This window comes from Porites lutea, chromosome 10 (assembly GCF_958299795.1).
Source record: "Porites lutea chromosome 10, jaPorLute2.1, whole genome shotgun sequence".
In the NCBI taxonomy this organism is placed as follows: Eukaryota; Metazoa; Cnidaria; class Anthozoa; order Scleractinia; family Poritidae; genus Porites; species Porites lutea.
The window spans coordinates 23,012,841-23,040,747 of NC_133210.1; the positions used below are offsets into that span (position 1 = coordinate 23,012,841).

At 37.7% G+C, this 27,907-nt stretch overlaps 1 protein-coding gene across 1 annotated transcript; it reads left to right on the plus strand.

Annotated features, from left to right (window-relative positions):
- The first annotated feature begins 8 nt into the window (after positions 1-8).
- On the plus strand, positions 9-27,322 carry LOC140951255 (nonsense-mediated mRNA decay factor SMG9-like). The gene is made up of 17 exons (XM_073400489.1): positions 9-147; positions 4,646-4,735; positions 5,857-5,897; positions 7,502-7,671; positions 10,709-10,842; positions 12,010-12,116; positions 12,226-12,262; positions 16,790-16,864; positions 18,037-18,132; positions 19,037-19,122; positions 20,118-20,183; positions 21,082-21,125; positions 22,015-22,122; positions 24,584-24,688; positions 25,386-25,465; positions 25,955-26,010; positions 26,976-27,322. Exons 1-17 carry the CDS (start codon positions 43-45, stop codon positions 27,055-27,057), a joined length of 1,482 nt encoding a protein of 493 aa, XP_073256590.1. The 5' UTR covers positions 9-42; the 3' UTR covers positions 27,058-27,322.
- Positions 27,323-27,907: the final 585 nt, after the last annotated feature.

Here is a 27,907-nt window from a genome sequence, read left to right on the forward strand (position 1 = left end):
GGTCCCAGGGTCTTTTGAAGATGTGGTTGGGGTTGTTCTTACATGACGTGCTTTGTGGCAACCAACATGGAGGACCAAGACAGAGGATTTCGCCGTGGAAGAGGCGGACGGAGAAGAGAAAGGGGCTACAGAGACAGGTCTTCAAGGGTAAATACTGTTATATAGTTTTTATTTTTAGATCTCTAAGAATATAGTATCCAAAATTAATAACGATTAGTTTTATAACAGACAGATCAGGGGTCTCTAAGTCGGCAAGGGAAAAAATGAGACAAAGGCAGGAGAAAGAATTGCCTTCCTTCTTCTCATTTTTCTCTCGCTGTGAGAGACCTCTTTAACCGTGGCGGAATTCTGTGAAATGACAACCCAAACAATAAATGAGCAGGTTACAGTGATGTAATGTGCTCTTAAAAACTTCTGAATAGATATCGTGTTCGCAAGGAAATGTTTTAACTGCTACGAAACCCTCATTTTATTTTGTTCAGGGTCGGAAACTAAAATTTTGGAGCACTCGCCATCTGGGCTAGTGACATTCAAATTGCACTCGGCCAGATAAGTTTTCACTCACCTAGTCTCCTCTGTGAAGTTAATGCATGGACGTTCACTCACCATACCTTGAAACAGACCATAATTTCAAAGAAAAAGGAAACAACAACACACTTACCTCAAGCGAAGTGTCGGAATTATACATTAAAAGCAGCGGGAAAGTGACCAAGTTTTCCCTTAACTTGTGCTTTACTGTTCATTACTTCTACCCAAAGTTAGTAGCTTTATGTTATTTTTGTGTACAACGATTGTTTTGGATTGTTTTTAGCTGCAAGTTTTCTATGTTAAGAAATTCTCAACTTGAATCTGATGTTTGCCGTTTGCTGTAAACGTCACTCTAAATCTCTCAGCTTCGTGGATGACGCTGTGTATTTAATGAAGGGGTATGGAATGGTACCTCAAAAAATGTGGGTCTTGGAAAGTTTTGGCCCGATCTTGAAATCTTGGCATTTGAAAGAAGCGCCTTGGAATCACGGGCTCACTAAAAATTGACTCGTCTCGGGGACTCAAATTTTAATAATTTGATTCTTTAGGACTACAAAAGGGCCATAATTACCTCTTTTTAGGCAACATGTGAAAATCACTGCTCCCTTTGAAGTTGCAATGTTATGCGCAGTGCAAAACCAGCTGCTTTAGATTACGAGCTAAGACAGAAATCTCGAAATCCAGTTAGCTAGAGCCAGCTGTAAAACAGGGCAATTACTAAAACTTACATTTTCGCTTCGCCGCTTCCCAGGAAGATTTGAAACTGACAAACCCTTGTTCACTGGTGCCTCTTCCATTGTTGAAAACGCCAACAGTTTGCTTTTTTTTCTTTAACTCCGAGAGCCATTCAGTCATGGAGAGTAGTTCCAATGAAAGCCGCATGGAGGCTACACAAGCTCAAATAACTTGTTGGTATTCAAAAAGGTGTTGTTACAGTAATATATGAGCCTTCCTAGCTAACTGACAATGCGTTTTTTGCACATGGTACTTGATCTGGGTAGAAGCAAGACTTGGTGTCGGGCTAATTAGCTGAAGCTTTACTATTGGTGTGAAACTGCCCGCTTTTGTTGGGGTTTTCTGACATTTTACTTAGCATTATTAGTACCATTACCTCAAAATCTTTGGCACTTAAAAGGTACTGTCACAGTCAATCGCACTGTCCCTTTCAGACCTCCTCCTTGTTTGTTTCTGCCATGTGGATCAGGGAAAGCATCTTGAGTCACAGCACTACAGAAAAATAAAGCCAATTCAATAAACCCAGAACATTTGTTCCTCACGATTTTAGTTAATTTGTCTATTTTGAATGTTGGTTTAGAATGTTTGATTAAGTTTGATTGGTTCGATCGAATTTGGAAATCAAATTTAATCGAACTTTCATGCAAATTTTTGGTTCTATTGTGTTCTATTACCACACTTAATGGAACCCAATCATTTGATTAAGTTCAATAAAGTTTGATTACTGAACAGTTTGAGTGGTTATGTCGCATGTTGAGGTATGGTTACAACATCTATACTTGGGAATTTCCCTTACGCTGTAATGACCACATGAAAAAAAAAGCAACAACAACAACAACAAACAAACAAATTGATTTAATGATCAAAACAACAACTCTGAATTTTTTTTATTCTTTCTGGTACATTTTATACCTTCCTTTTTACAGTGTAAATGGCTTACTGTAATTTGCAAAACAACATGAAATGAAACAAAATGAAAATCTGTACTTTGCAAAATGAAAAAATGTTTTAAGAAATGATGGCAAAAGGTGGCAGCTTGAATACCATGCTGCCTTGACAGAAAAATAGGGGTGATGAATGGTCTTTGTGAGCACTGGGATTTTTTTCAAGCACGAGCAGAGATAAAGAATTTGCTTTGCGAGCAGTGAGCACTTCTTATATTTTCCGCTCGCAGCAATCCTTCTGGAAATCCATTTCTTTCAAATAAAACAGAAAATATTTTAAAACGGGGTTTTAATTTAGAGTACACCAAGTTCTTTGAAGCTAGTTTGAGTGAAGCCTTATCGAGATCTAACCAATTACAGTTGCATTTGATGCCAAATGACGTCACATTTTCCCTTCACTTCATCACGCACGTGTTCGTACGGATCAGAAAGCAAAGGTCACAAAAAGACCAACAATATATAACAACCATGTATAACCATATATAGCTAGATTAGCTAATTTATTATCTATTGTTTCATTTATCTTGTGCATTTCCACTGACAGAGCCATATTTAAAGGAATTAAGCACCATACAGAATTGCATTTACTTTAACCCAAAGAAGAGGCCCCACCAGGAGGGGGGGGGGGGGGGGTCCCATGTTGCTCGTCTGAATTTTAAAACGTCTCGTGTCAGTGTTTATAAATGCTTCACGTCGCTGTCGGAAATTGAACGGAAATTCTTTGTCATTGTCGGGGGATAGCAATGCGTTTTAAAGGAACCATAATAGTTGTGCAATTTCTCAGTTAACCTTTTGGGTATCGAGCACCTATACATGACCCCCATCGCCATTCTCAATATTTATTAAGGGTGTATTCCTTTTGGTGAATCCAAAAACAGATTTTAGATCTTAACATGGATTTTGCGTTCCTTTCGGCAAATCCAAATTCGGATTTTTCATCTGGTAAATCCTTTTTGAAAAAGGATTCATTGGATTTGAAATCCATCACTGTAGCAATTTGGCCGAGGGAGGTTGTCACTTGTCGAGATTTCATTTTAGGCTCTGTCGCTACTTTTTGGGTCATGTCGCTTGTCGGAATTTACCCTGGCAGGGCCTCAAAGAAGGATTTACACAATTTCGAGCAATACTGACGAGAAGCGAGCATGCATGCATGCAACTGCAAAAATTTTGGGAGCCAAGCAAGCGAGCACTCATTTAAATTTTGTGAGCAAATTGAGCAAAGGTAAAATTTTGCGAGCAGTTAAAAATTTTAATCACCCCTAAAAAGTGGACAGAAACAAAATGTGTCCTGCCACTCAATATTTTACATTGTCTATTTTACATTCAAAAACAGAGAAGGATAATCCCATCTCTTAGTTTCCTTTTCCTGTTTAAAATTCTATCGATAAAAAATCTTAATTTTGTAAAACACATCATTTTATTGAATTTTTAATTAAGATCACCCATACCTATTTATATACGTAAGAAAAACGTCAAAATCTTCAAAATTTACCATAATTTTTAAAATGACATTCAGTTTAATTTCTATTTTTTCATTTTTTGTTTTACTAACAAACTAATACAAAAAAGCGAAAATCAGCCCGTTTCCATTTTATGTACAAAAAAAAAATATGCAAAAAACAAAAACCTGCTTTCATTTTCCATTTTTTGTTTTATATTTGCCAAAAAATACAAAAACAAAAATCTACTTCCATTTTCTGTTTTTTGTTTTAAGCACAAGAATCGACCTCAGGCCACTCATTTTACCCTTTATGTATGGATTTAAATGGGGTGTCGTAGTACGACTATCTAATATATTTATTTTAAGATTTGCTGTAGCTCTGCCATTGATTTTCCCAAGTGTAATTATGATAATATTTTGTTCTAATTATCTAACTGAGGGAGCCCATTCCTTATAAGCCCGGTGGCTTCTCTTGGGCTTTCTCGCCATGATAGTTTAAATAATTAGATTTTATTTGATTTGTACAATTTATGGCAAACAAAACAATAAATAATAAACAAACTCAGAGTGCGGACCAGTATATCAGTGGCGTGTGGATAAAATACGGTAGTAGTGATGCCTGTGCAGATCACTTCAGACAACCAAATTACAGTCTTGGACAATGACAGGCTTTCCTAAATCTGGGTGGTTAATATTTCACCATCATTGTAAAAACATGAGTCGAACTTACTAGCCTTCGATTACTTGCCTAAATTGTAATTTGGTTGTCTGATGTGATCTGCTCAGGTGGAATCACTAGTACCATATTTAATCCACATACCACTGGTATCCTGGCCTGCGCTCTGAGCGACAGCCCATTTATCGATAATTTGTGAGTATATCCTGTAGACGTATATCCTGTAGATGTTTAAATAAGATTCTGTAGACATATTTGGCCATTGTTGGAAATGTATTCTTATAAAAGCAAAATGCATGAATTTATTCTTATTAATTCTAGGGTAAAGGTGATGGTGCATCAGGGGTGTCACCAGCATCAATGACACCAATGAAGACTCCTATTATACTTACCAAGCCTACAGCTGACAGGGTAATTATTATTATACTGTTTTGCACTGCGAGTTTGGTTACTACTGGATTTGAAGATACTAGGAAAAAACTGTCTAGGGAATCCACCACTTGTTTTGAACTAGTTTATTTGGTGTAACTTCCACCTTGCACCTACATGTGCAAATATGTAGCTAGTTAACCACAAGTCAACTGAGAATAATGGTATACATTTGGGTTGGCTAAAAATCAGAATTAATCAAAATGAGATGGACAAGCTTTCTGCATCATTATGAAAATGATTACAATTCTGTTAGGCGTAATCCCAATTAGGAAGAACTATTTTCCTATTTTCTGAAATATCTAAATCACACTGTTTTCTATGACAGAGTTCTTGATAAGCACAGTAAGTCACTATTGGCTAAATAATTTGAAGTTTTGTGTGCTTGGCCTTATCACTAACAAAAGCCAGCAAAGTAAAATTAATTATAGCTGTCAACGGAGTGCAAAACATTTACATTGCTTGTTTTATTTTGCATGAATATTTTAGTTTGTGCAACTTTTATCATTTTGATGCACTTAATGCTTCATGCAATGGGCAACCTTGTAAAAAATAATTAATAATGATGATGAATAAATAATAAGCAAATACAAATCATACCCCTGTCAAACTAATTTTACACTTGTCAGTGGGTCCTCAACCCACAGGGTGGGTAATTGGTTGGAAACTTTGAACCTTTTGGTTGCATGTAATGTCTTACAATGAACATACAATGACCATACAATGAATTAAGTTTCCATCAATAAGATGCAAGTATTCTTTGACACAGTTTGTCACTTTTCAACCAACACTAATCTCGTTGATCATATGTCTCTGTTCTTTTTACAACATGCAGCATAATTCTCTTTTAATGAAGAGTCAATATTTGTACTCTTGCTAATTAACAGTTGGGGTGGATATAGGGAATATCATAGAAAAGTTTTGTTTGTGAAGAGAGCCCCCCTCATTACTGCATGTGGAAATAACAATTATAATAATAATATAAAAGTAATAATAATATGTAACATATGATCTGTTATTGTATAATGTGTACAGCATTTTGTTTGCAGTCAGTGATAATACATGTACAACATCTCTGATACATAATGCTTTTAATTTACTAGGGACAAGAAACGCCTGTGAAACAAATATTGATAAAGCCAAGGTGATATTTTTATGTACATTTTACTAATAGAAATATCTTTCTTGCAAAACCTCATGAATCTCCAAGTCAAGCCTACTAGCCAGATGGGTGGAGTTAGGACCCACTGTGAATATCCTGTCATAAAGACATGCTTTTTCTTCTTTTCCTTTTTGTTGTTTCTTTGTCCTATTTCATACTTGCCTATAGCAAGCATCTTTTACATTATTTCTGCCACCAGATAGAAAGCAAACTGAAGCAAACAGGTCTGTGAAGGGAGATGCAATGGAAAATGTTCTTTTACCTAAATTGTACACTTTACTGGTGCCCTTATTTTGAAGCTGGTGATCCAGATAGCTTCCAGTTTTCCTTTAAAATGACTTCTGCTCTTGAAATTCATCGCAAAAAGCATTATGTGGCAGCTAAAATGGTCACAGAAACAATTGGTCTATGTTTGTTTTCCCAAAGTGTTGTTGATAAGCAACTGCAAACATTAACCTGTTATACATCTGTATACAATGTGTTAAATTATTTGTCAGCGAGGACAGACAGCAAATTGTTTTTGCTCAAGATATCTAAAGTCGTAACTGTTCATCAGTAGGATTCCTAAAATGTGTATATCACGTGCAAATATTCCACAATTGGTTTTGGCTCCATTAAACCCTATTCCAAGAGTAGAACATGAATTTAGGCGGAGCCACCCACAATGTGAGCACAGTTACTGGCAAGGTATACGAGTGCATATGTTATGGGTTAAAATTAAATTCAGGTTGAAATTTTTTAACCGCGGGTGATTCTCAATTTCCTTTGTCTTTTAGCCCTAATTCATGGATAATTAGGGCTAGGAGACAAAGGGAAATTATCACAATTTGCTTCTAGTGATTCAAATGCGATGCAAATTTCAGCAAAATAATGTTAACTAATGAAGTAACCCACTTTGCAAAGAATTAAGTACCAAGGAACTCATGAATAATGATTCATCCATAAGTATAAAAACAACAAGATCTTGTAAAAAAAGCTCTGTAGGCAAATTTAATTAAAGTAATTTCCAGGTTTGCTAGAGTTGTGAAAAGTTACCTGCATTGTTTATTTTCTGAACTGTTGCTTCCCTGTATTCCAACTTCTTTCCTTTGTTTCTTTTATGTGCCAAATGTAGCTCAAAGTTTTGTTGAGAGATTAGTTTATAATTTATAGAGTTACATATTGGAAGGGCTAGTTTTATTTCTGGATTTCTGGATGTCCCTTCTGTTTTCAGTCTTCATTTAGACTTTTCTCTGAACCAATCAGTGAGACAGTGCCTGTTCTAAACCAATTCACATTATTAATAGTTGCGTAATAATAATTATTTGTACTTCTTCATCTGATTTTCATTTACAAAAAAATGAAACTTTTTCTTGAAATTGGATTAGCGTAATTTAGTCTTTGCCCAAAATACTTGTGGAGCTTGTTTAATCTGGATTTACAGTTGCAGTTTGTTGTTATCTGTTGGATACATTTTGCTTGGATGAATTATATGCTGTCTATGTCTGGTTTATTACTATAGGCAGAAAATTAGTGGTAATTTCATGTAGAGTCAATTTGGTGGTATTGTATTTTAAGTGTACTAATCACTGGATTTTTGTTTGAAGGGAACCAGCAAAAGAAGGAGTTACGAGACCAAATGCAGCACAACCAGCAGTGCAAAGCAAAACACTTTTACTAGATCACCAAGCGACAAGCCAAGGCCCGGACAGATCAGTAGGAACTGGGCATGGCCATTCTCACAGTATAGCTGCAGCAACAGCAAGCACAACTACTGGTAATGAAAATTGTTTTGCTCACCATAAAATTGACACTTGCTGCATGTTTTGGGTTTATCCATAGTCATTTAAATGTTGTATCTATGTACATGTATGACAATACTCAAGCATGTTAAGTTGTGACCCAGAATGTTATTTGCATAAAAACTGCAAAGAGCCATGTAATTTTGAAAAGATTTTCCTTAACAACCTCAAATCTTGATGTACTTAATAAATTATCATTTACTTGAAGGGTGGATGTTTTGCATCATATTACAGGTCTGTTATTGCCAAGTTCTTGTGTTAACAACTGCATTGCTACAGTAGGTGCCTGGGGTGTCCAGGGGCTTCCACAAAGCAAAAAAAAAAAAACAAAAAACACACACACGCATTTTTACACACAGGCATCCATCACTGAAGAATATCTGTGGAGAAAAAAAAAACAATGGGGAGGGAGGGGGGGGGGGATGGCTCAAAGAAACCTTATGCTGGAGAAAAGTGTGATCTGAAGAGACTGCTTTTTTGCAGGCATGCTGTAGTTTGGCAGTTAAAGATTGCAACTCCTTCTGTTTCAATGCCATTTGTTTGACTAGGAGTTTAGCAGTACATGAACGTGGTCAAATTTTTCCTGACCACCTTCCTACAGAGCACTCTCTGCCTCTATTATTTAGCTCCATATAAGACAGAACCTGCAGCATCTTGGAGAGGTGAAGGTCCAGCACTGGGGCCCATGGAGAGGGAAAAAAAGAAAACTATACCCATTCCCATATTGAAAAAATTCAAGCCATCACAATAGATCTAAATCTTATGGGATGGTCTTCTCTGACAAGTGCTGGATGCAGATTCAACCTTCTTTAGATAGACATGTGACCAGAAGGAGCTACACATGCACTTTGCAGGTACACTGTAGATTGCCAGCTAAAAATTCCAACTCCCTCTGTGAGTTATTCCATTTTTGTGTCCAGGAGTTTAATAGGGCGTGATCATCATCAAATTTTTCCTGTGGAATGCCATCCTGCTGAATGCAGCTGAAGCGAATAAGATTCTAAATGGAATACCCAACACTGTCATTGGTGCGGAGGGGCCCTGTGGCTTGTCTGGGTGTAGAGGGATGCCCTCATCCCTAAATAGCTATCAGGTGAACACAATATTATAATCTAGGTTGTGTTGGTAAGTCCAAGGATTAGTAGAATCTAGGGTGTGAAAATCATCCAGACAATGAAAGATGTTCAATATTGTTGTAGTTCTCCTCAAGGATTCACCCTGCTGTCAAATCAGCAGCTGAGCAAAAGAAGTAAGGCACTGACTGTAAAGCAAAAGGTAGCACCATAAGGGCTACAAAAGCCTCAGTGGCCTCAAGGACTCAACAAACCAACCATAATGAAACGTGTAGATTGTGCTATGAATTAATTTAGCCAACACTTCACAACTTACTTTCCAGAAAATCCAGTTTAATGTCAGAGATTTGTAACAACAATAAAAAAAAGTTAGCTATACAAATAAATGTTCCATAAACCAAATAATAACTGGTGTATAAATAGAAATACAAGAAAGGCACAACAAAGGAAAAAAAAGGAATCAAAAAAGAAAGTAAATTACACATCTGAAGGTGAAGATTATATCTACATTGATAAAAATTCATAAACTAAGCGTCAAATGACAGTTACAAGCATTAAACTTGAAAGTGGGAGCGAGGGCCTGGAATAAAGTTTGCCCTCCCCCCTCCCCACCCTAGATTGGAAGAATCACAACTACATTTACCTCAACAACCAGGAGGATTTAAAATTACCAGGACCATGATAGCCACAAGGACCACAACCACAAGGACTTTGAATAACAACCACATCGACCACTTCAGCCGCAAGGGCCACATCAGTCACAAGGACCATGAGGACTATGGCAGCCTCAAGGACCACAACTATCTTTGTAACCCTCTCTACCACAAGGATCACAATGACCATAAGGACCACAATGTCCTCAAGGACCACAAAGACTACAAGGACTAGGATGACCACAAAGAGTAAATGACCAGGACTAAACAGTGATGATGATCAGAACAACCTCAAGGATCTCACAACTACCATGATGACCACAACTACCATGAGCACCACAAAAACCATGGGATCTCAAAGACCATGATGATCACAAGGACCACAACTACATCACAAAGATTAAAATGACCACAAGGGCCACAATGACCAACATTGTGGAATTTGTGCTGCTTGTGGGAGTTGTGCTGGTAATGTTGTGGTTGTTCTGCTGGTTGTGGCATATTACTAGTTGCATTTGTGCTATTTTTGCTGGTTGAGAGTATTCTGCTGGGTGTAGGATTGTGCTGGTTGAGGCAGTTGTGTTACTTACATGTATATTGTGAGAGTTGTACTTGTAGCATTATGGCGGTTTTGTTGGTTGAGGGAGTTTTGCTAGTTGTGGGGTTGTGCTGATTGTGATTGTGTAATTAATATTGACTGGATGACTGTGTGATGCAGCTTGTATGTCATAGCCCACAGAAAAAAGTTGTTGCTTCCCATTGCGTCTTCAGTAGGTTAGTGGTTAGAGCTTCTGACTACAGTTCGAGGGTCAAGGATGTTGAATCCCCCCTGGGATAAGCACCCATTTGCTAAGCAGGAGGTCACTGGTTCAAACCCTGTCTAGACCAACACTTAAGGTCTTATAATACTTTTAAAAGTGAGCAGAAAGTGTTGCCTTTGTATTTAGACTTCTGCAAACAGTTAAACTTTCAAGTCTACTTGGATAAAGATGATAAACCATTGGCCCTGTCTCACAACCCTTGCACATTGTTTGTTAAGAGTAGGGGATGTAGCCCCTGATGTGATGGTCTTTTAATCTCCCACGGGGGAGGAACTGTTGTGGGCTCATAGTAATTGGTGTCAAGCGCTCTAGTGATCCTTCCAAAATAGGTGAACCTAGATTGGCAAACCTAAGTAAATATAAAAAAGTAAAGTGACTATAATTTTATTAGCTGACTAGTTTCAGTGTAGCTGTAGTGCCTGAACTACAGAAAATTAAAAAGAAGAACTTTGTTTTTTCTTATAGGAGCCAGTGGTAATGTTGAAGGACTTACTGCTAATATGGCATCCCTTAAGCTTGGTCTTCATAAACCCAATAATACTTCTCAACTTGTTAAACTACTAGATGAAAACCTTCAGTGGAATGATGGTGCTTTAGAGGTATGCCATTATCTGTGATGCATGTAATGTAAAGTAGAATAAATTTTGTAAGTGTCATTGCAGTTAAATTCTAAAGCCTTGATTGTCTTAATCTTGTGTAATAAATATTTTTTATAAAAATTCTTTGGTCAAATGTGGATGTGATTCTCACAGTTATGTGATCAATTGAAGCAGCTGAAAAAAAAGAAAAGGAGAAAAAGAAATAAAATATTTTCTTGTTTCATTTCATCTCCTTTGGTTGATCGTAGTACAGTGTGTACTGATATTGAGTAGATCACTTCCTCATTGATCTGCTTCTTATATGCAATTAAGTTAGATAGGATATACTTTGTATTTTCAATTTCCATGAACTCGTATTAACGAGAAAACTGCACGTGACAATTCTGAATAGTTAGGATTTAAAGTCTTTTTTCGAGGTGATGAGTTTGAACAATAGTGTATTGCAATAAAACCAGTTTGTGGCATTTGTAATTAACTGTCTAAAAAATGATTTTATTGTAATTTATTATTTATTTGTGTCCTCTTCTTTTTATCATATTTTATAATTAACTCTCTCATTTCGAACATTCACACTATTACAAACACAAGTCACGAGAAAGAAGAATTCAGGCTGTACCTACTGATGTTTTGAACACAAGCTTCTGATTCATAGTTCTTCTGTATGTCCAATAGACCACACAAGATGATTTTTCTTCAAATTATTCCACAAATTATTCTGTTTCAATCCCAGACTCAACCTAGCCTAAACCAAATACCCAGCCACAAATTCACTTCCAATATTACCTAGTTAAAAATATTTTTCCAACTACACTGCAACATTAATTCTTGCCAATTACAAGTAGGAAATTAATATTGCCTGGCATGAAGCTAGCTAGAAGCAGTTCCTGCATTCAAGACTTTTTTTTTACATTAGCCTTCAATGGTTTTGTCCCTAATATCCCAGCATCCTCTTTTCCTGCCCCTGGGTGACTCGGAGCATGACAAAAATGTTGTTAAACATTCCTACAAAATAACACTGTTTTTACCCACATTACAATATCATTACCAAATTAAATATCTTATTGCGTCTTTATGGAATAATGCCTAATATTGTTTGCTACTAACAAATGATATATATATGTTATCAGTGAAGATAAAGGAGACAGTGCTTCAAAATTTTCTATCTAGGTGCTTCTTGACCAGACAGATTTCTTAGTGGTAGGTGTCATTGGTCCTCAAGGTGCTGGTAAATCAACTGTTCTCTCAGTGGTAGCTGGAGCAGGACCTTTTTCAAGGTTTGTAAACATTGATATTTTGGATGTTCTTTCAAACTGGCGGTGCCTTTTTTTTGCCTCCTATGCTCATTTTGCTGATGCAGATATAAATTTTCTTTTTAACCTGCAGGTCATGTTTATTCCCTGTGCAAACAAGACAAGTACAAGTGAGTATTTCAAAGTTTTAATTAGCCTAACACAAGTTATATTGTTACCTTTGCTTTCACTGTTAAACTGTCAAACTTGAATGTTAAGTTGTCTCAAGTCAAACCATGCAAAGAGCACCTGGAAATATTGAAAAGTTGTGGTTCTATCATGTTCTTGTCTATTTTTTTTAAAAGCTTTCTTTATTTAAATCTTACATGACCATACTAAAGGCAAAGGGAAGTGATTTGGGGTTTTAGGATAAAATTAAAGCCAACGGTTGTAAAATCAGTCAATGAAAGGCAAAAACTAATATAATAACTTGAAACTACTCTTCTCTGAACAAGCCAAAAAACACATTTCACATGGGAACTCATTGTTGGGTTGTGCATGCCAAACAATCAGGGGCCTCTGTGCCTAAGGTTGTTGCAACAAGTTTAAATTGCAAAAAATGTAAAGAGTTTATCGTCAACTTTCTTTGCTGTAACAGTTGTGTGTGGCAGCCCATTGCCACTGTTAGCATGTACATCGAATCCCGTCGATTCATTTAAGTTGCTTGGTGTTCACATTACCAAAGATCTCCCATGGGTTATTCACTGCAATTATGTTATCAAGAAAGCCAACTGAAGGCTATTAGGAAGAGTGGAGTCTATCCAGATGATGTTGTTATTATCTGCTGTTTACTTGTCAGATCTGTACTTGAATATGGAGCTGCTGCTTTTGCTAATCTCCCCAACTACCTTGCCAATGACATGGAGAAAATCCAGAAGTGTGCCCTCTCCATTATCTATGCTTTTACTTCATGCAAAGATGCACTTGCTAAGGCGGGGATCACGAGCTTCAAGCAAAGTTGTGAAAATGCTTGTGTCAATGTCAAAAAAAGAGTTAGTCCTGAGAACCCAACCTTCTCTTTAATTCAAAGTAGAGTTGTTCAATCATCTTTGGCTTACTGTACACGTTCAAATCGATCATTTACCACCCTACCATCTAATACTGATTGTTGCACTAATTTTTTACAAATGTCTGTTGTTGCTGTACTGTACCTCCCAAATATTTTCTTCAAGTTGTTGATGAGACAAGTGACTGTACATGGTTTGGCAATGTAGCTCTACTTCAAAGTACCTTGAGTACAAGTCAGTAACTAACAGGTCGCTTCAAACAACTTGCCAAGGTAATCCTGAAATATCATGCACTGTCTTCTTCAGTTTCACTGGGATGTGCTCTGTTAAGACAGTCTGAAATGACCTTTTTTCCAGGGACATATCTTACCTCAAGGTCGCACTTGGTGAATCTGTAGTCTGGGATGGGCCTCATTCAGCGGTTGTCAGGGATTTGGTTTGTGGTCTGTCTCAATAACTCTCTGCCTGTACACATGTGAAACGTCAGCTACCAGCTTTCTTTAAATAACGTTATATATCTTCCCAGAGGAAAGCATTGTCTTTGAACTGAAAGCAACCGGTTTCCTCTTCTTTATGATCACTGTTCCAAGGCCTGTGTAACTTGTATCATTACTGAGAACTTCTCTTTGCTGTTGTCAGAGTATGCCAACCTAGGGGCACTAGTGTTGACAGACTTCAGTTCGTCAAAAGCCTCTTGTTGCACAAATTGCTACATCTTTCTGGGTACGTTGTGCAATTAGTTGCTGTAGATTAAGGTTTGTTCAATGAACTTGTCCAGGTAAGTGACCCTTCCTAGTATTTGAGACACATCTTCTTTGACACTGATTGCTTGCATTTTAGGGTCTGGTTCAAGCCGTCAACAGAAAACACAAGTCCATCATAGCTTACTTCAGAAATCCAAAGGTTTTGTTTCTTAGGGTTGAACTTCAGTCCTGCTTCCCTGCTCCTATCCAGTACTCGTTATAACTTACGATCATCATCTGTTTGATCTTCACCATGTACATGTATCAGGACATCGTCCACCATAATCTCCACAGGAACCCTCTCAAAGGGTTTGTTCATCTCCCTTTGGTGATTTCAGGGGCCGGTGAGATATAAAAGGGGAGCCTTGTAAATCGATATTGACCCCAGGGAGTGTTGAATGTCTAGAGCTTTGAGTTTTCATCATCCACTGGGAGCTGCCAATACCCACTACATACATCAAGGTAGGCAAAACTCACAGCACATGAAAGTCGGTTAGCAACTGCGTGTTTCATGGCCATTGGATTGTGTGCTTTCTTTAGGTTGATGCCGTGGGTCAATACAAATCTCTTCGAACATCATTCTTTGAGGGTGGAGTGCTCTTTTCTTTCACTTTCGTTTTGTCAATCACTAACATAGATGAAACCCAAGGGCAGTGTTCCTCTTCGTTGATAATATTCCCATCTTCTTCCATCAGTGTGAGCTATTTCTTGTGCTGATACAAGAAGTGCAAGTGGAAATTTTTCCTACAAGATTGTGCTACTGGAGGAACTAAGAGATCAGCTTCCAAAAATTATGTACTTTGTTTGGTAGCTTACCAGGTTATTACTGAAACAATCTTCATAGTCCCATAACACAGGATCAGTTTGGAGACCCTTGGCGTTTCTTGCACAGGTGGTTCTAACTCTGGAGTATTTGTCAGTTCCACATTCATAAAACATGAGGACTTATAAGTCTAGACAAGCATCACAACCTTGCAATGGTGTAAAGTTTCTAACACCAACAAGATACAACAAGTTATCACGACTCTCATATTGAGTTGTAACGGTTTTAGAAGTCAACCACCCATGTAAAGTTTGCTGAATTCTTAGAATAGGTTTGTCTGATTTTTTTTTAAAACTTCTCCACGAAGCCTAGATAACTCACAGAGCAAGCTCCGCTATGAGGATTTCCTTGCACAGTTCATAGGGAATGACTGAAACTTCTGCACCAGTGTCTGCTTTGATCTGTTCATCCTTTAGAGTAATCTTGAGGGTAATTAAACTCCTAGATTTCTCTCAAGCGCCGGAGACACTATCCAGCTTAAGGTCTCGGTAAAGGAAAACGAGATGCCCACAGAAAAAAATTCTAGTCGCGCGAGTACGTCCGCTACAAAGGCAAGTTATATATCAAATTAAAGCTAAAAGACTAAATTACCTTATAAAAGATTTTATTTCATCGAATTTCAAAAGGCGCTTAAGTTTTTTGCTCTCGAACTCAGAGGTATCGAGTTTACTGCTGAAGCTCCAGCCCTTTCGTGTTGTTAAATATTCACTTCCTTTTTATTGCATCTGATTGACAGATAAAAGACCTAAAAAAGGGTGTGAGGAATTTTCCGATTTCCCTTTGTAACTCATTTTATGTCAGTTTCTTTGCGTAAATCGCGCTCGAGATTCGACTTTTTAGTTTGAAATGCAATGATTCCGCTAATACGAGACATGCAAATTTCCTCACACCCTTTTTGATCATGATGAAGCAGGGTGAAATTCTAGTGAACATTCTGTACCAACAAGTGTTGGTGCGTTAAGCTTGTATTTCTGGAGTTTAGTTTCCTTGAATGTACTGCAATAACCATGAGCGGTTTGCAGCGTCAAATCTGGCTTCTTTAGCAGTGTGCCTTGCAATTTGTCTGACAGGCCCCTCCCACAATAAGATGTCAAATGAGCCAATCTTGAAGGGCGCCAAATTCGCCTGTTAACGGCAAGCGATTTCCAATCCTCTAACTAGTCGTGCATAAATTACATTTCTAGCTAGCATCCTTACACTATTCCTTGAATTTGCGTGTCTTGTGTGCAATCTTTCTCTTAGTTATCAGTGTACACAAATTAAGTGGCTGTATTCCTTGACACCTTCTTGTCTAGCACAATGAAGTAACAAATTTACCTTTAGTTTGTCTGCTTTATCATCTTTACCTATCACAACAAAATAGATTTAAAACTGCATGAAAATCAGTAGCATTAGTGTGAAGCTTCAATGGACAAGGCATCCGTGAATATGAACACTACAAGATTCAACTCAACCAGAAAAAAGTTTGTCCTTTGATTTTCATAAACAATTTCTCACAGTTCCACAAGCTGCCATGTCTACTACCTGACACTATGTTATAAAATTAGTGGATAAAGGCAAAACCTAAATAACTTGAAACTACTTGTAGGCACAGGAGATATTTTCATTAGAGATCATGAATCAGTACTACAATGTTGTTTATCAAATATTACGTTTGCTTTTGTGACCTGTCATGTCATGCCTCAATTCACTTACATATTACAATATTAGAGAGATCTAGAGTCACGTTATACAAACGAGAGATCCAAGTTGAGAATTTCTCACTTTAGGAAATGAACAAACAAAAACTGTCCAAAATATATCTGACAGATGAACATAACCAGAAACAAGTTATTCTCGTGCATAAATAATGGATAGCAAATGACAAGTAAACAGAAAACTTGGCCACATGGTACAGTACCATTTCACATTTGCCGTTTGCTGTGAGCGTCATTCTAAATCTCTCTTATAAGTATGCTGGTATTTTTTTTTACATTCTTTTGAGGATCAGCACAGCATACTCTCCTTCCTTCCCGTCTTCTTCTTGTCAGACTTTTTTTGTTGACCTTGAATGTATCATTATTAGCATCTGCATTTGTTTTTCAGGAGGATGGAACGTATCAGACACGTGGTATCGACATGGCTGTAACTCAAGAAAGAGTAATTCTGCTTGATACTCAGGTAAGATTTATGTGCAAGTGTAATGCTGCTGAAATGCTCGGTCTCTTTTTCCACTTATAAACAGGTCAGCATTCAATATGAATCTGGCAGGGTGAGATGATAGCATTTCTCTATAACTGATTCTCCAGCTCTGCATGTACTGCACATGTTATTTGTTCCTTTATTGCTGCTTTTTGCCAGTTTAGTTTGTTTTGTTTTCAACGCTGCTCAGTTATTGCATTTCTAGTCTGAAGTTAGATAGGGGCCCCCAGTTTCAATTTGAGCTTTATCTTTAACAGAAAAATATTTCTAATTCTTTTACTTATGCAATTTTACATCACCTTTAACCTTCAACTATTATTTGTTTTTTCTTGTGTGTAATATATTGAATGCCTATGTTTTTTTTTAACCAAAGTGAAACTGAAAATGATTTAACAAAATAGTGAAGGACAATATTAGTCAATTCTAGTAACCATGAAATGTTATCTAGCACATTTTTGATTGAAAGCTTTATTGATGGAAGATAAGATATTTCCAAGTAGAGGTTAACTAGTTTCAAAAGAAACAGTGGAACTTGTTGATGGGGGAGTGACACAATATTAATTTTAAGACCATGGGTTTGACTTGAAGACCTCAGTTTGCTTTAACGAACTACAAGGATGTATTAACAGGTAACATCCATCGTAAAGAATATTTTGCTTTTGCCCATGAAACTGAAATCGTAGAAATCTTCAATTCCCAAGAAGGGCCATTTGGTTACACAATTTAAGAGTAAGTTTGGCTTTAAAGGTGCAAGAGTAGTGTTTGCTACATACTTGTACTTGCTTTGTAATGAAAAAGGCAAAGATAATTAAACTACAAGCAGCAATGGTAACTAGTTTGTGGTTCATTGTGCTTTGTGTTGTATCCTGATCTCCAAAAATATGATTGGTCATAAAGACAGTCTAAACTTTAAAATACCTAACAGTTTGGTTATTGGTTTGGAGCACATGTACAGGACATATTTCAAAGCAACTGACCATTACATTGAACATGCTAATCTTTTAAGGGCATTTTAAGACTCAATTTTGCTGAAATGTTTTACCGAAGCAAATTTATTGTTACGTACATCTTCAGTCTTTTGAAAGGTTTTCTGCGAAACTCGCATTATTTGGTAATTTTCTTGATTATATTCTTCTGTGTCTTGTCTCCAGCCACTTCTGAGTGCAGCATTATTGGACCACCTGATTCATCATGACCGCAACATTCCTCCAGAATACACTTCTCCAGAAAACTACAATGAGATTCAGGTAGGCCGTTCATGATTGTACAGTCTCATTAGCTTCGTGTTAATTAAATGAATCCCGTTATTGTAAAACCTTGGCCATTATATGGAAGCTCTTACCTTGCTTATACAGTAATAAGTTGTTGTCAAAGGTTCAGGGGTTTCAGTAGATTGTGGTTACTGATGTTAACCCATTGTCTTATAGGGCTATAGAATGGTAAATTCGAGAGTAGGGCTCAAGCGTTTTTATCAATTCCAGGCCCGAGACTAATTACTTCTAAAATCCGAGCCCGAAACTCTTAGCGCTGAAAATTTCGTGATAATGGTACAAATAAAGCTAAATAAAATGACAAATAACGCCAATGGAAGCCTACCAATATACTGCTTTGTCTTGTTTTACCGTTTTAATCTACTAGCTCACTTTGATAAGTGTTCCCCTGAACTTTGAAAAAGTCGACTCCTGAAGACCAAACCGAAAGAAAAAACGCAAATCCTAGAATCCAAGACCCATGGACAAAAAAAATTGGAGACTCCGAGACATAAAAATCACCCTTAAACGAGAATTCGAAACCTATCAAAAACGCTTCTGAAATTTCGAGATCGGGCCAAAATTTTCTGAGACCCGCTTAAGTGTAATGTCTTCTGTTAAAATAAAAAGCTTGTCTGCGGTGGACATTAGCTGACGTTACTGTTTTGACTGATTTTAAGATTTATGCAACTGGCCCGTGACTTAATGTTACATGCAATCACTTTACCTACTAACAGCTATTTTGCACCACTTTCAGTAGGCCAAGCCATTTTCATAGTCTGGAACCGCGCGTAATGTAATATATTTTCTACTCAGACTGTCCAAGGATGTTAATCACAGTAACTGTTCTTGGTTGTACCATGTTAATCAGTCTGATGCTATTCATTTTTATTTTTTTTAGTCTATACAGATAGTCACATTTCTGTTGACTGTCTGTCATGTGATTCTAGTGGTGCAAGATTGGTTTACAGACCTCAACGTTGTAAGGTACTACACTGTTACTATATTGGTTAAGTAGTCACAGAAGTCTCCTTAACTTTGCAGATATTACAGACCTTCATCCACACAAGGGCCCCATGAGATCTGAATATTTTTTACTGCTTGGTTTGAAAATTTGTTTTCTTTGACCTGTTTTCTTTTTTCGTTATTTTTTTCTGTCATTCTCAGTAAGTTCTAGGAAGGGGAAAATCATCAAAAACAAGTGGTTACATTTTGCGGGTTATGCCTCTCTTTTGTTATTCATAGGCCATTCAAAGGTATAATTTTAGTTTACAAGAGTGAAGAATTTTTGAGAAGCTATTGTTCCTTAAGGTTTCGTTTTGTTGAGCTCTTCCTGTCCTTATTACACCAGAAGGTTGTAGCCTCTGAATTTCCATTCTGACTTCTCTGAATAATGGTAAAAGAATAACGAGTTCAAGACACAACATGCCGGGCATGAAAACTGATGAGAGTGTCGCATTAAAATTCTCCGTGTCTTTTTATGCCATTAGTGACTGTACAGCTTTCCATGATATTTTTCGAAATAAACCTTACTTCGTCTACTTTGTCTTGCACCGCCTTTATGTTTCGATGAGATGGAGAAGAGCCACCCGTTAATATCGCATTTGCAAGTTTAAGTTTCCTTTACAACATGAGCAAAAGAAAGGAAAATAATCTCACCCTTGTGTTGAGATTAGCTAGCGTTTCGTCCTTCTCATCAGACGTTTTTGAAAAGGTGAAATGGACAAGTCTCGTAGGAATTTAAGTTTCCTTTTTCTAATAAACATTTCCAGAGAGGTTGCTTGAAAATACATTGCGGCATTTCTTTTATCTTTAAAACAAACACATAAAATTCTTTGTAAGTGGAGTTTTTGTAAACCCCACCACCGGTGTCAACTTCAGTTTTAATAAACCCTCTCCTTCTACATACAGTTGAAAAGTGCTCATGATTATCTTGTGGTACTTATGATGTACATGTCTATGTGTTTGTTATTATTTTGCAGACTTCTAAAAACAGCTGAGATGTTAAAGCCTTCATCTGCCGGTCATGCAACACATGAATCATCCGGGTAAGAGCCATCTACGTACTAGAAAGGGAAATAAGTAACATCCAAGTTGTGAATCTGGAAGAGAGACAAAATGTATAATACTTTTAGTGATTTCTAAATATCTTTTAGTATTATTTTCCTGCCCGTGAGAGTATTAACCTTAAGGTGTCTGGACATCATTTGAAAGTTCAGGTCGGTCTCCAGCAATGGAGAAACAAACAGAGAAACTATCCAAGTATCAGGGCGTGAGGGGGTTTAGGGCATGAGAACAACAACCATACCAGCGGTCATAGGTGCCCTTGGGCTCATCAAGAAGGGGATGGGAAATTGTACCAGTAAAATCACCGGAAACAACGGGATATAAAAAGCTTTAGAGGCTCATCCTACTTGGAACTGCTCATATATTGGGGAAAACGCTATCCATCAAGTGATCTGTGTTGATGAACTCAGCACCGTAAGACTTATATTAGGTCTAGGTGTGCATTGTTTTAACAATGGCTGTGTGGTTTGCCAGACGTTGTGCTGTTTCGTGTACAGTGTGTCCTAGTTTAGTTAAATATGAGAGTAAACTGTGTTTCTAACCTTTATATCAACGTTCAAATTTTAACTATTCAATACTGTTCTAATTTAGCTTATCGTACTTGAGTTTGCATGAAAATTTAGCTAATTTATTTTTTATTCAAAACCTCACTAATAGCTTATATCTGATAAAGTCACGGCTAAACTTGACGTCCAATTTTTTAGACTCTTGCATCCTGCGATTCTTAAATGGAGAGCTTGCTCTCAAGCTATGATGACGCTAAAACAACAAAGGTCGCAAAGAAAATATCCATTTCTCACAAGCTTGGGGTAGCGGTGATTTGATCAGAGAAAGGCTTTGTATTGATTGTCGTGCATGTTTTCTTTTTTCCTTAAACAGCTTAGGCTCCTCAGAGGATTCTGACGAAAATTACCCCAATATAGGTTAGTGAAAACTTTGAATTTGATGTGAGCCACTGGAATAGGCCCTTTACATTAACTGATCACGTGATCAACTTTCGTAAACACGAGAACAGTTCGCTTTTGAAAAATTTTGTTAGCACGAGCTGAAAGAGCATATTAAAATTAGGTAACCTGCAAATTTTCAGCCGTATATCTCAAAAGTAGCAGTTGCAACTGTCGTTAAATTTTTCCCTTACGCATTTAAGGGCTCAAAGTGCCTGAATTATGAATTAAAAGGAGATTTGAGCCTCGTAATGCTGAAGGAAATATTTCACGACAGGTGACTTGGGTGTCAGGAGTAACTTGTGACTAGGGAGATTATGGTGACTAGGCTGACTAGGGTGACCAGGGTGTCAGGAGTCACTTGTGACTAGGGTGATTAGGGTGACTAGTGTGAATGGGTGTAGTTCGTGTAGTTGCTGTAGTTCTGTGCTTTGGTGTACGTGGTTTAGTCACCCCACTTGTGGTTGTTGTGGTTGCTTTTAAGTTGTTGTAAATTGGTCTAGTTGGTTGTTTGTTGAAGTTGGCAGTAGCGCGTGTAAATGAAAATGTATTAAACAAACAACTACAAGAAACTAAAGCAACTGCACTAACGACAGCAACTACTTAACAAACAGATTCCATGTTGCCGTATAAGTCCTGTGATTTAAAATGTCTCTGGTAAAATTTACAAAGTTGATCAAACTACATGGACGGTGTTCTTGTTATGGAGCACATTTATTAAAAAAAAAAACAATAATGATTCTTTTGTCTATGGGATCATTTTGACTGTACACTTTTTAAATTGTGTTGGGTGCAGTTCAAGATGTTTTGAATGTGTTCTATTATTTATCCTAAAAGTTATCTTTATGAGAATGCTTTTCACTTTCAGTGTTTGTATATAATAAATCCACAAGAGAAGATTTTGACCACGAAAACCTGAGCTCGATGCATGCTGTGACCAGTACTCTATTTCAACACTCCAGGCTAAAACTACAAAGTAAGTGTAACTATCATATCATGAGCTTGGGAGGAACATTTTGAGACAAGTTAGTGCTACTTGAATGAATTTTCCGTGTACGTGATAGTATAATTACTTTTCTTGGCCATTCAATTCTTGTTCAATCGAAGTTACAGAAATATTAGACAAAAAACTCTTTCGCAGATATTTTCTGACTGTTGCATTTAGTTTGTGTCCTGTTTTATTGGCTACATCTCATCTAACCCATTTGGTCCTGGGAATTTTGCCGAAAAACGCGTTTTAAAGCTGGTCCAACCGTTTCTGGTCACTGGCGATAATAGGTCGTACCCTTCGCGGCCTTCTGATCCAGATGCAAAATATTAACTTTTAAAGTTCGGGCATGCGCAGAAAGCAAAATTTCGAGATGACGGAGCAGTTTTGACCCTCATGTTCACTTATCTTGCCCCATTTTTTGCTTTTGCTGGGCATTTAGTAGGCTTCATTTCGGTGGGAAGAGTTTCTGGGAAAGCTTTTGCGATCTTAGGATCATTAGATGAAAGGAAAGGTAGGTGGGTAGTGAAGCAAGATTTTCAAGGGAATTTTATGGTCAATGTTACATGGTTTTTTCCCATTTTCTCCGGCCTCCTTGACTGAATCGTGGTCAGTCTGGTATGGTTTTTCACCCCGCACAAGTTAGTTGGTTGTCCTTAACCGTTAAAACCGATGTTGTCACAAGCGGTTGAAGGGAAGTGGATCCGAACAGTTGATTACTGGCGATTTAGGGGCGAATTAGTTGATTTCCAAAAGGCTCTTAGTCCCAGTTTATATATTGTGCTTTTTAGCCTTCTGCTGTGCCGTGTTGAATTATGATTTACTAAAGCACGGCAGAAGCATGGCGAAGTTAATGTTTTGGATTGGCTTTGGCGGAACAATTAAGTTTGAAAAGCTTCGCCGTGCTTCATGTTTGTGGCACGGCAGTGATTGATACATCGTGCCTTTTTGCCATGTCATTCTAAGAGCCTGTTTACGTGGAGGTGGGAGACCCCAGGTAGGTGAGGTAACCCGGTTTGGTGGGGTAACCCCCCCCGTAAAAAGCACTTTCTTTGAATGTCAATGTATTTAGCACTTACGTACTAATTGAGGACACTATTTTTACGTCTCCTACTGGAGACGGGACCGCCATTTTACGTGGTTATCCGAGCCAAGCGAATGTCTAGCTGTTTGCAGGGCAAGGGTCGTACCTTCATTTCTCAGTTATTTTAAGATCCCGAGTACTGTTCCGGTCCCGAGAATCGGACCCAGGACCTTGTTGAAGGCACAAATGTAATAACTGGTCACAAACGTAATAAAGGTCACAAGTGTAATAACATCTGGTCACAATTGTAATAAACATCTAAACTAAGCTAAAACGAATTAAAATCACAACGAAATCTAAAATCCCACAGAGGAAATTCTCTCCTACGCTTTTACACCACACTCTGCACGAGTAAAAATTTTTAAACCTTTAAAAAATTTCAGAAGATATCACATCAAATCAAAGGTGAGCTGAATAGCTAAAATGTCACAGGAAATTGTATGGTAAATTGTAGGTAAACTCTTTCCTTAGGGGATATCACGAGTATGTGACTGAGTGGGAACCAAGATTGGGAGACTTTTATACACTTATGCCGAACCTAACAATATAAAGGATCCAAAAAAACGTCTGACTACTCAGCAATGGAAAGGTTATAGTCAACGGGAAACGAGTAAATAGAGTTGGTGTAGAATTGGCCTTGAGGTTCGTTGTGAGTATCAGGCAAAGGTAAAGAGGATGAAGGTTATGTTCTCAGAATTGACGGGGACACGGATCAAGCGTCCTACTGACCGAGCCAATCCTGCTGCGGTGGATTATTACGTTCAGCATGGCAGAAGCACTGGGCCTGAACTGAACTTAACTGATTTGGACCCTTGGCTCCTTATTTAAATCCTTGTGTGCATTTGGGAAATTACTGTTGGATCCCGTTAGAGGAATCCTCACAATTTTCCAATTGAATGCAATTGATAAGTGAAAATCGAAGGGTACTTTAAACTTGATTGCATTATAGCTGCTTAAAATTCACCGTATTTTAAAACATAAGAAACTTAAAATCATTTTTGACAACTCCTGGATGCTTTTTTTGCTTTGTATCAAGTAAAAGACTTTTTCAGTGGGAAAATATGGTGCTTAGGGTGACTGAAAATGCTCACCATATGTATTTGTGTGGTAAAAACCCAGGAATCAGTTAGTAAATGAGGAAGAGATGAACGGGTTATTCAACTGCTTAGACAATGAAATCCCTAACCTGCATTCAGTGAGGAGTTATCTTCTATCAATGTAATGCGGCAGTTCAACCTCTCCCAACTAATAATTTGTATTTTATGCTAGAACATTGTAGCTTTTCTGGCGGTTTTTCCTGGATTAACTGAATTGGTGGTTAGACTCACCTCAGTATGAAACGTTACGAAATATCCATTATTGTAGGTGGAATTTCACTGTTGAGTAGCAGCCTGATGCCTTACAGAACTCTTCTGACGTCTTGTGATGACATGAATATCTTCTTAGTTCCATTATATCAGCCGCATGCAGGTAAAACTGGCAAACAACTCCGGTCTGTATTACAAGCCAAAATAGGGTTTAGATTTAAAGTTGACATTAAATTGTGTTCGCGGTCTCGGAAGTTGACAAATTTGTTATTGTGGAGCACTTGTTTGTATTTGGTACAGAAAGGTTTCTGTGGTAGGCAGAGATTATATGAAATTGCTCTTCTTAACAAAAATTGTATCTACATTCACATATACTCATTCATTAAGAGACAACCAGTAACGTCTTAATTAGCATGTAGCTGGTGGTTTTGTTGGGGAGTTCAAGCAAGCGGCACAGCCACGATAGGTTTTTGCACATTTTTTGTACTCCTGGATGTGACGAACTATTTGTATTGATGTGGAGTAAATAGAGATCACTTCATGGCTGGTGAGCATGTACGATTTTTATTCAAGAGTATTGAAGAATCGCGAACTCATGATTAATAATCTTACTAGCAAACCAACCACGAAGTTACTTGTTTATTCTTTGATTACTGAGCTTTCTTTGAAACAAATAAGACAACAACGACTAGACGTGCGTGAATAAAATTGTTCCTCCAATCAGGCAACTCGAACGATGATTTTCCAGTGAATTTCTTCATTTGCATCACTGATTGACCGTGACCAAAAACAGGACGATTTTTTCGTTACTGTCATTTTTTGTGAGTAACTGTCGGTACTTGCATAATTTCTTCTTCCAGGGAATGGAATCTGCACCAAGTCCCCGACGTATCAAGGAAATCCAAGCTTTGAGATGGTGCTGCAGACTCTTAGAAATCAGGTACTTTTACGCTTCCATTTTGTGAGCTTATTTTAGGCAGTTAGATAGGAGTTAAAAAAACATTGTTTGTTGTTTAGAGAAGAAGCCCCTCTTCCTCTTCTGCTGATGTAACCTGCAGGATTGATATCTGGAGTAAAGGAGGCGTCGTATTTGGGTTGTCTTTGTCTTTTCTTCTAGTCCCTTCTTTAATGCTTTCTTTTTTCACTGCTACTAAAAAAAGGTCCTCCCTTACCACTTTGCAAAAGTAGTATTTTAAAGTTTTAACAGTTGGATTTAGAATCCAAGAGTCATTGATTTAAAGTGCCATTCTGAATCGGAACTGCATCCTTTTTCGTTATTCAGGAAACTGATATCGGTGATAATTCCATGACCCTCACGAATATACACACAATTTACTATAGATTGGGATGACGAACAGCTGGAGTATTCCTTTGAACGGACACAGTTTTATCGAGGTCTACTCTTAATTGATATTAAAATCTTTTGCAGATCTTTTCTGTCCACCGACACCTTCTAACTCATCACACTCTGACGGAGAGGAACTGGTAAGACTCTGTGCCACAGTTACTCCTTCTGTGATAAACCTTTAAAAAACGCTATTGGTTTTAATATTTTGATGCTATATAGAATATACCTCAAGCGTTGATCAGATTGATTCCCGTAAATCTCTTGGTAGGCCTCTAGGGGAGGGGGAGGGCATAATCGTTTTTAAAGCGCATTTGACAGGGGCAAACGGCAAGCTGCGGTTTGCGGTTAGCGATTTCGCGTTATCCGTCTTTCCATATTTGGGGCTTAAGATTCGCGGGTGGTAGCCTGCGGTTGCCAGGTTTGTTTTTATTCATTCGTTCACTTCTATTTTAGCTGAGAAATCGTCTTCGTTTCTATGAAAAATAGTTCAGTAATTAATTAGCGAAAGAGTTCTAAAGAGTACCGTTTTCTCTCAAATGTGGGATTGGGATGTTTTAGAGTGCAAAAAAACCCTGCGGTAAATGACCTACCTTTAGAGCGTGGTGTAGCCGTAAAAATGTGAACCTGAAGAAAGGACTAGAAGGCTTGATAAAGGGTATACACTTATTTGAAGCCGCAGTTATATACGCAACTTATGCAGTTGCGAAAAGAAAGCCTGCCAGGCTTGTACGGGATTCGAACCCTTGACCTCTGCGATACCGGTGCAGCGCTCTACCAATTAAGCTAACAAGCCAACTGGGAGCAGGTGGTTGAATTGGTTCGTTATAATACCGTGAAAGGATGATGATGAAATTATGAATATATGAAAGTCATATATGTGAACTGCGGAGTGAAGAATTATTTGAAGAAAGACCATCGCAGTTATATACGCAACTTAAGCAGTTTCGAAAAGAAAGGGTATACACTGTAGCTATCGATCGTAAAAGGGCGCAAACCCTTGCACCCCCGGGGACCTGCAGTCGATCATAATCACCTCTTCCAGAGACACCTCATCGCTTTATATTCTCTGATTTATGAGGCCATTTTTCTTTTAATTCTTTAGGTTTCATTTTGCTGCTCGTTCTTGGGACACCGTCAGGAAGTCAAGTTTAATATCAGAGTACAATAGACTCCTTTGCACTTAGTGTTTGTCCTAGCAGGAAATTAAAGGCCAAATGGATTCACAAAAGACGTTAACCAGGCTCCAGAATGAAAAAACAAGTTCCGTGGTGATTAGACTTGGACACTCCAATAACTTAAAATATAGAGAATTCTTTGGTGAACAGTTCGCTGAAGTGCAGAGATCGTTTCGTTTGAGAGTTCGTTTCTTGGACAAGTGCACTGTAAATAAAAGCTCTTTTCCGTTAACAAAAAGATCCGCCAAATCAATAGACTATTTATTGACTTGAACCTTTGAGAACGTTTCAGTACCTGTCTTGCGTTTGCAAAATTACCGAAAACGTCAAAAAACTAGCCAGCAAACTATTTTAACTACAACAATCTTTATCTTATTCCATCGTCTACAACTAAGTACAAATAATAATTGAGATGAGGCTAACTACGAAACAACAGCAACGGATGTTTACAACTGAAGCTTTGGGTATAATACCCGCCCCTTCCCCCCACCTCTCCAAGAAAAGAAAAATAAAAGAAAAGGAAAACATAAGGAGAGCTTTCCTCGTATTTAGAAATCGTGGCAGTTTTGATTCGCTTAAATGGAATTTAGTATGGGGTAGAAAAATTCCAACAGGAATTGACACAAAATTTCCTGAGAATTTCAGGATCAAGGATCGAAACGTGAAAGGGGATCGGTTATGAAAAAACCTATATATTTTGCCTGAACTTAGTGGACCTCCTTAACTATGTCACGTGTCAGAACATCAGTGACACTAGAATTGGTTGGATTGTTTAGAACAAGCCCCATCTATCCTTGCTTATCATTTAGATTGGTAAACCAGTTGCCTCATGTATTGTTAGTTTTTCCTTGCGACATCT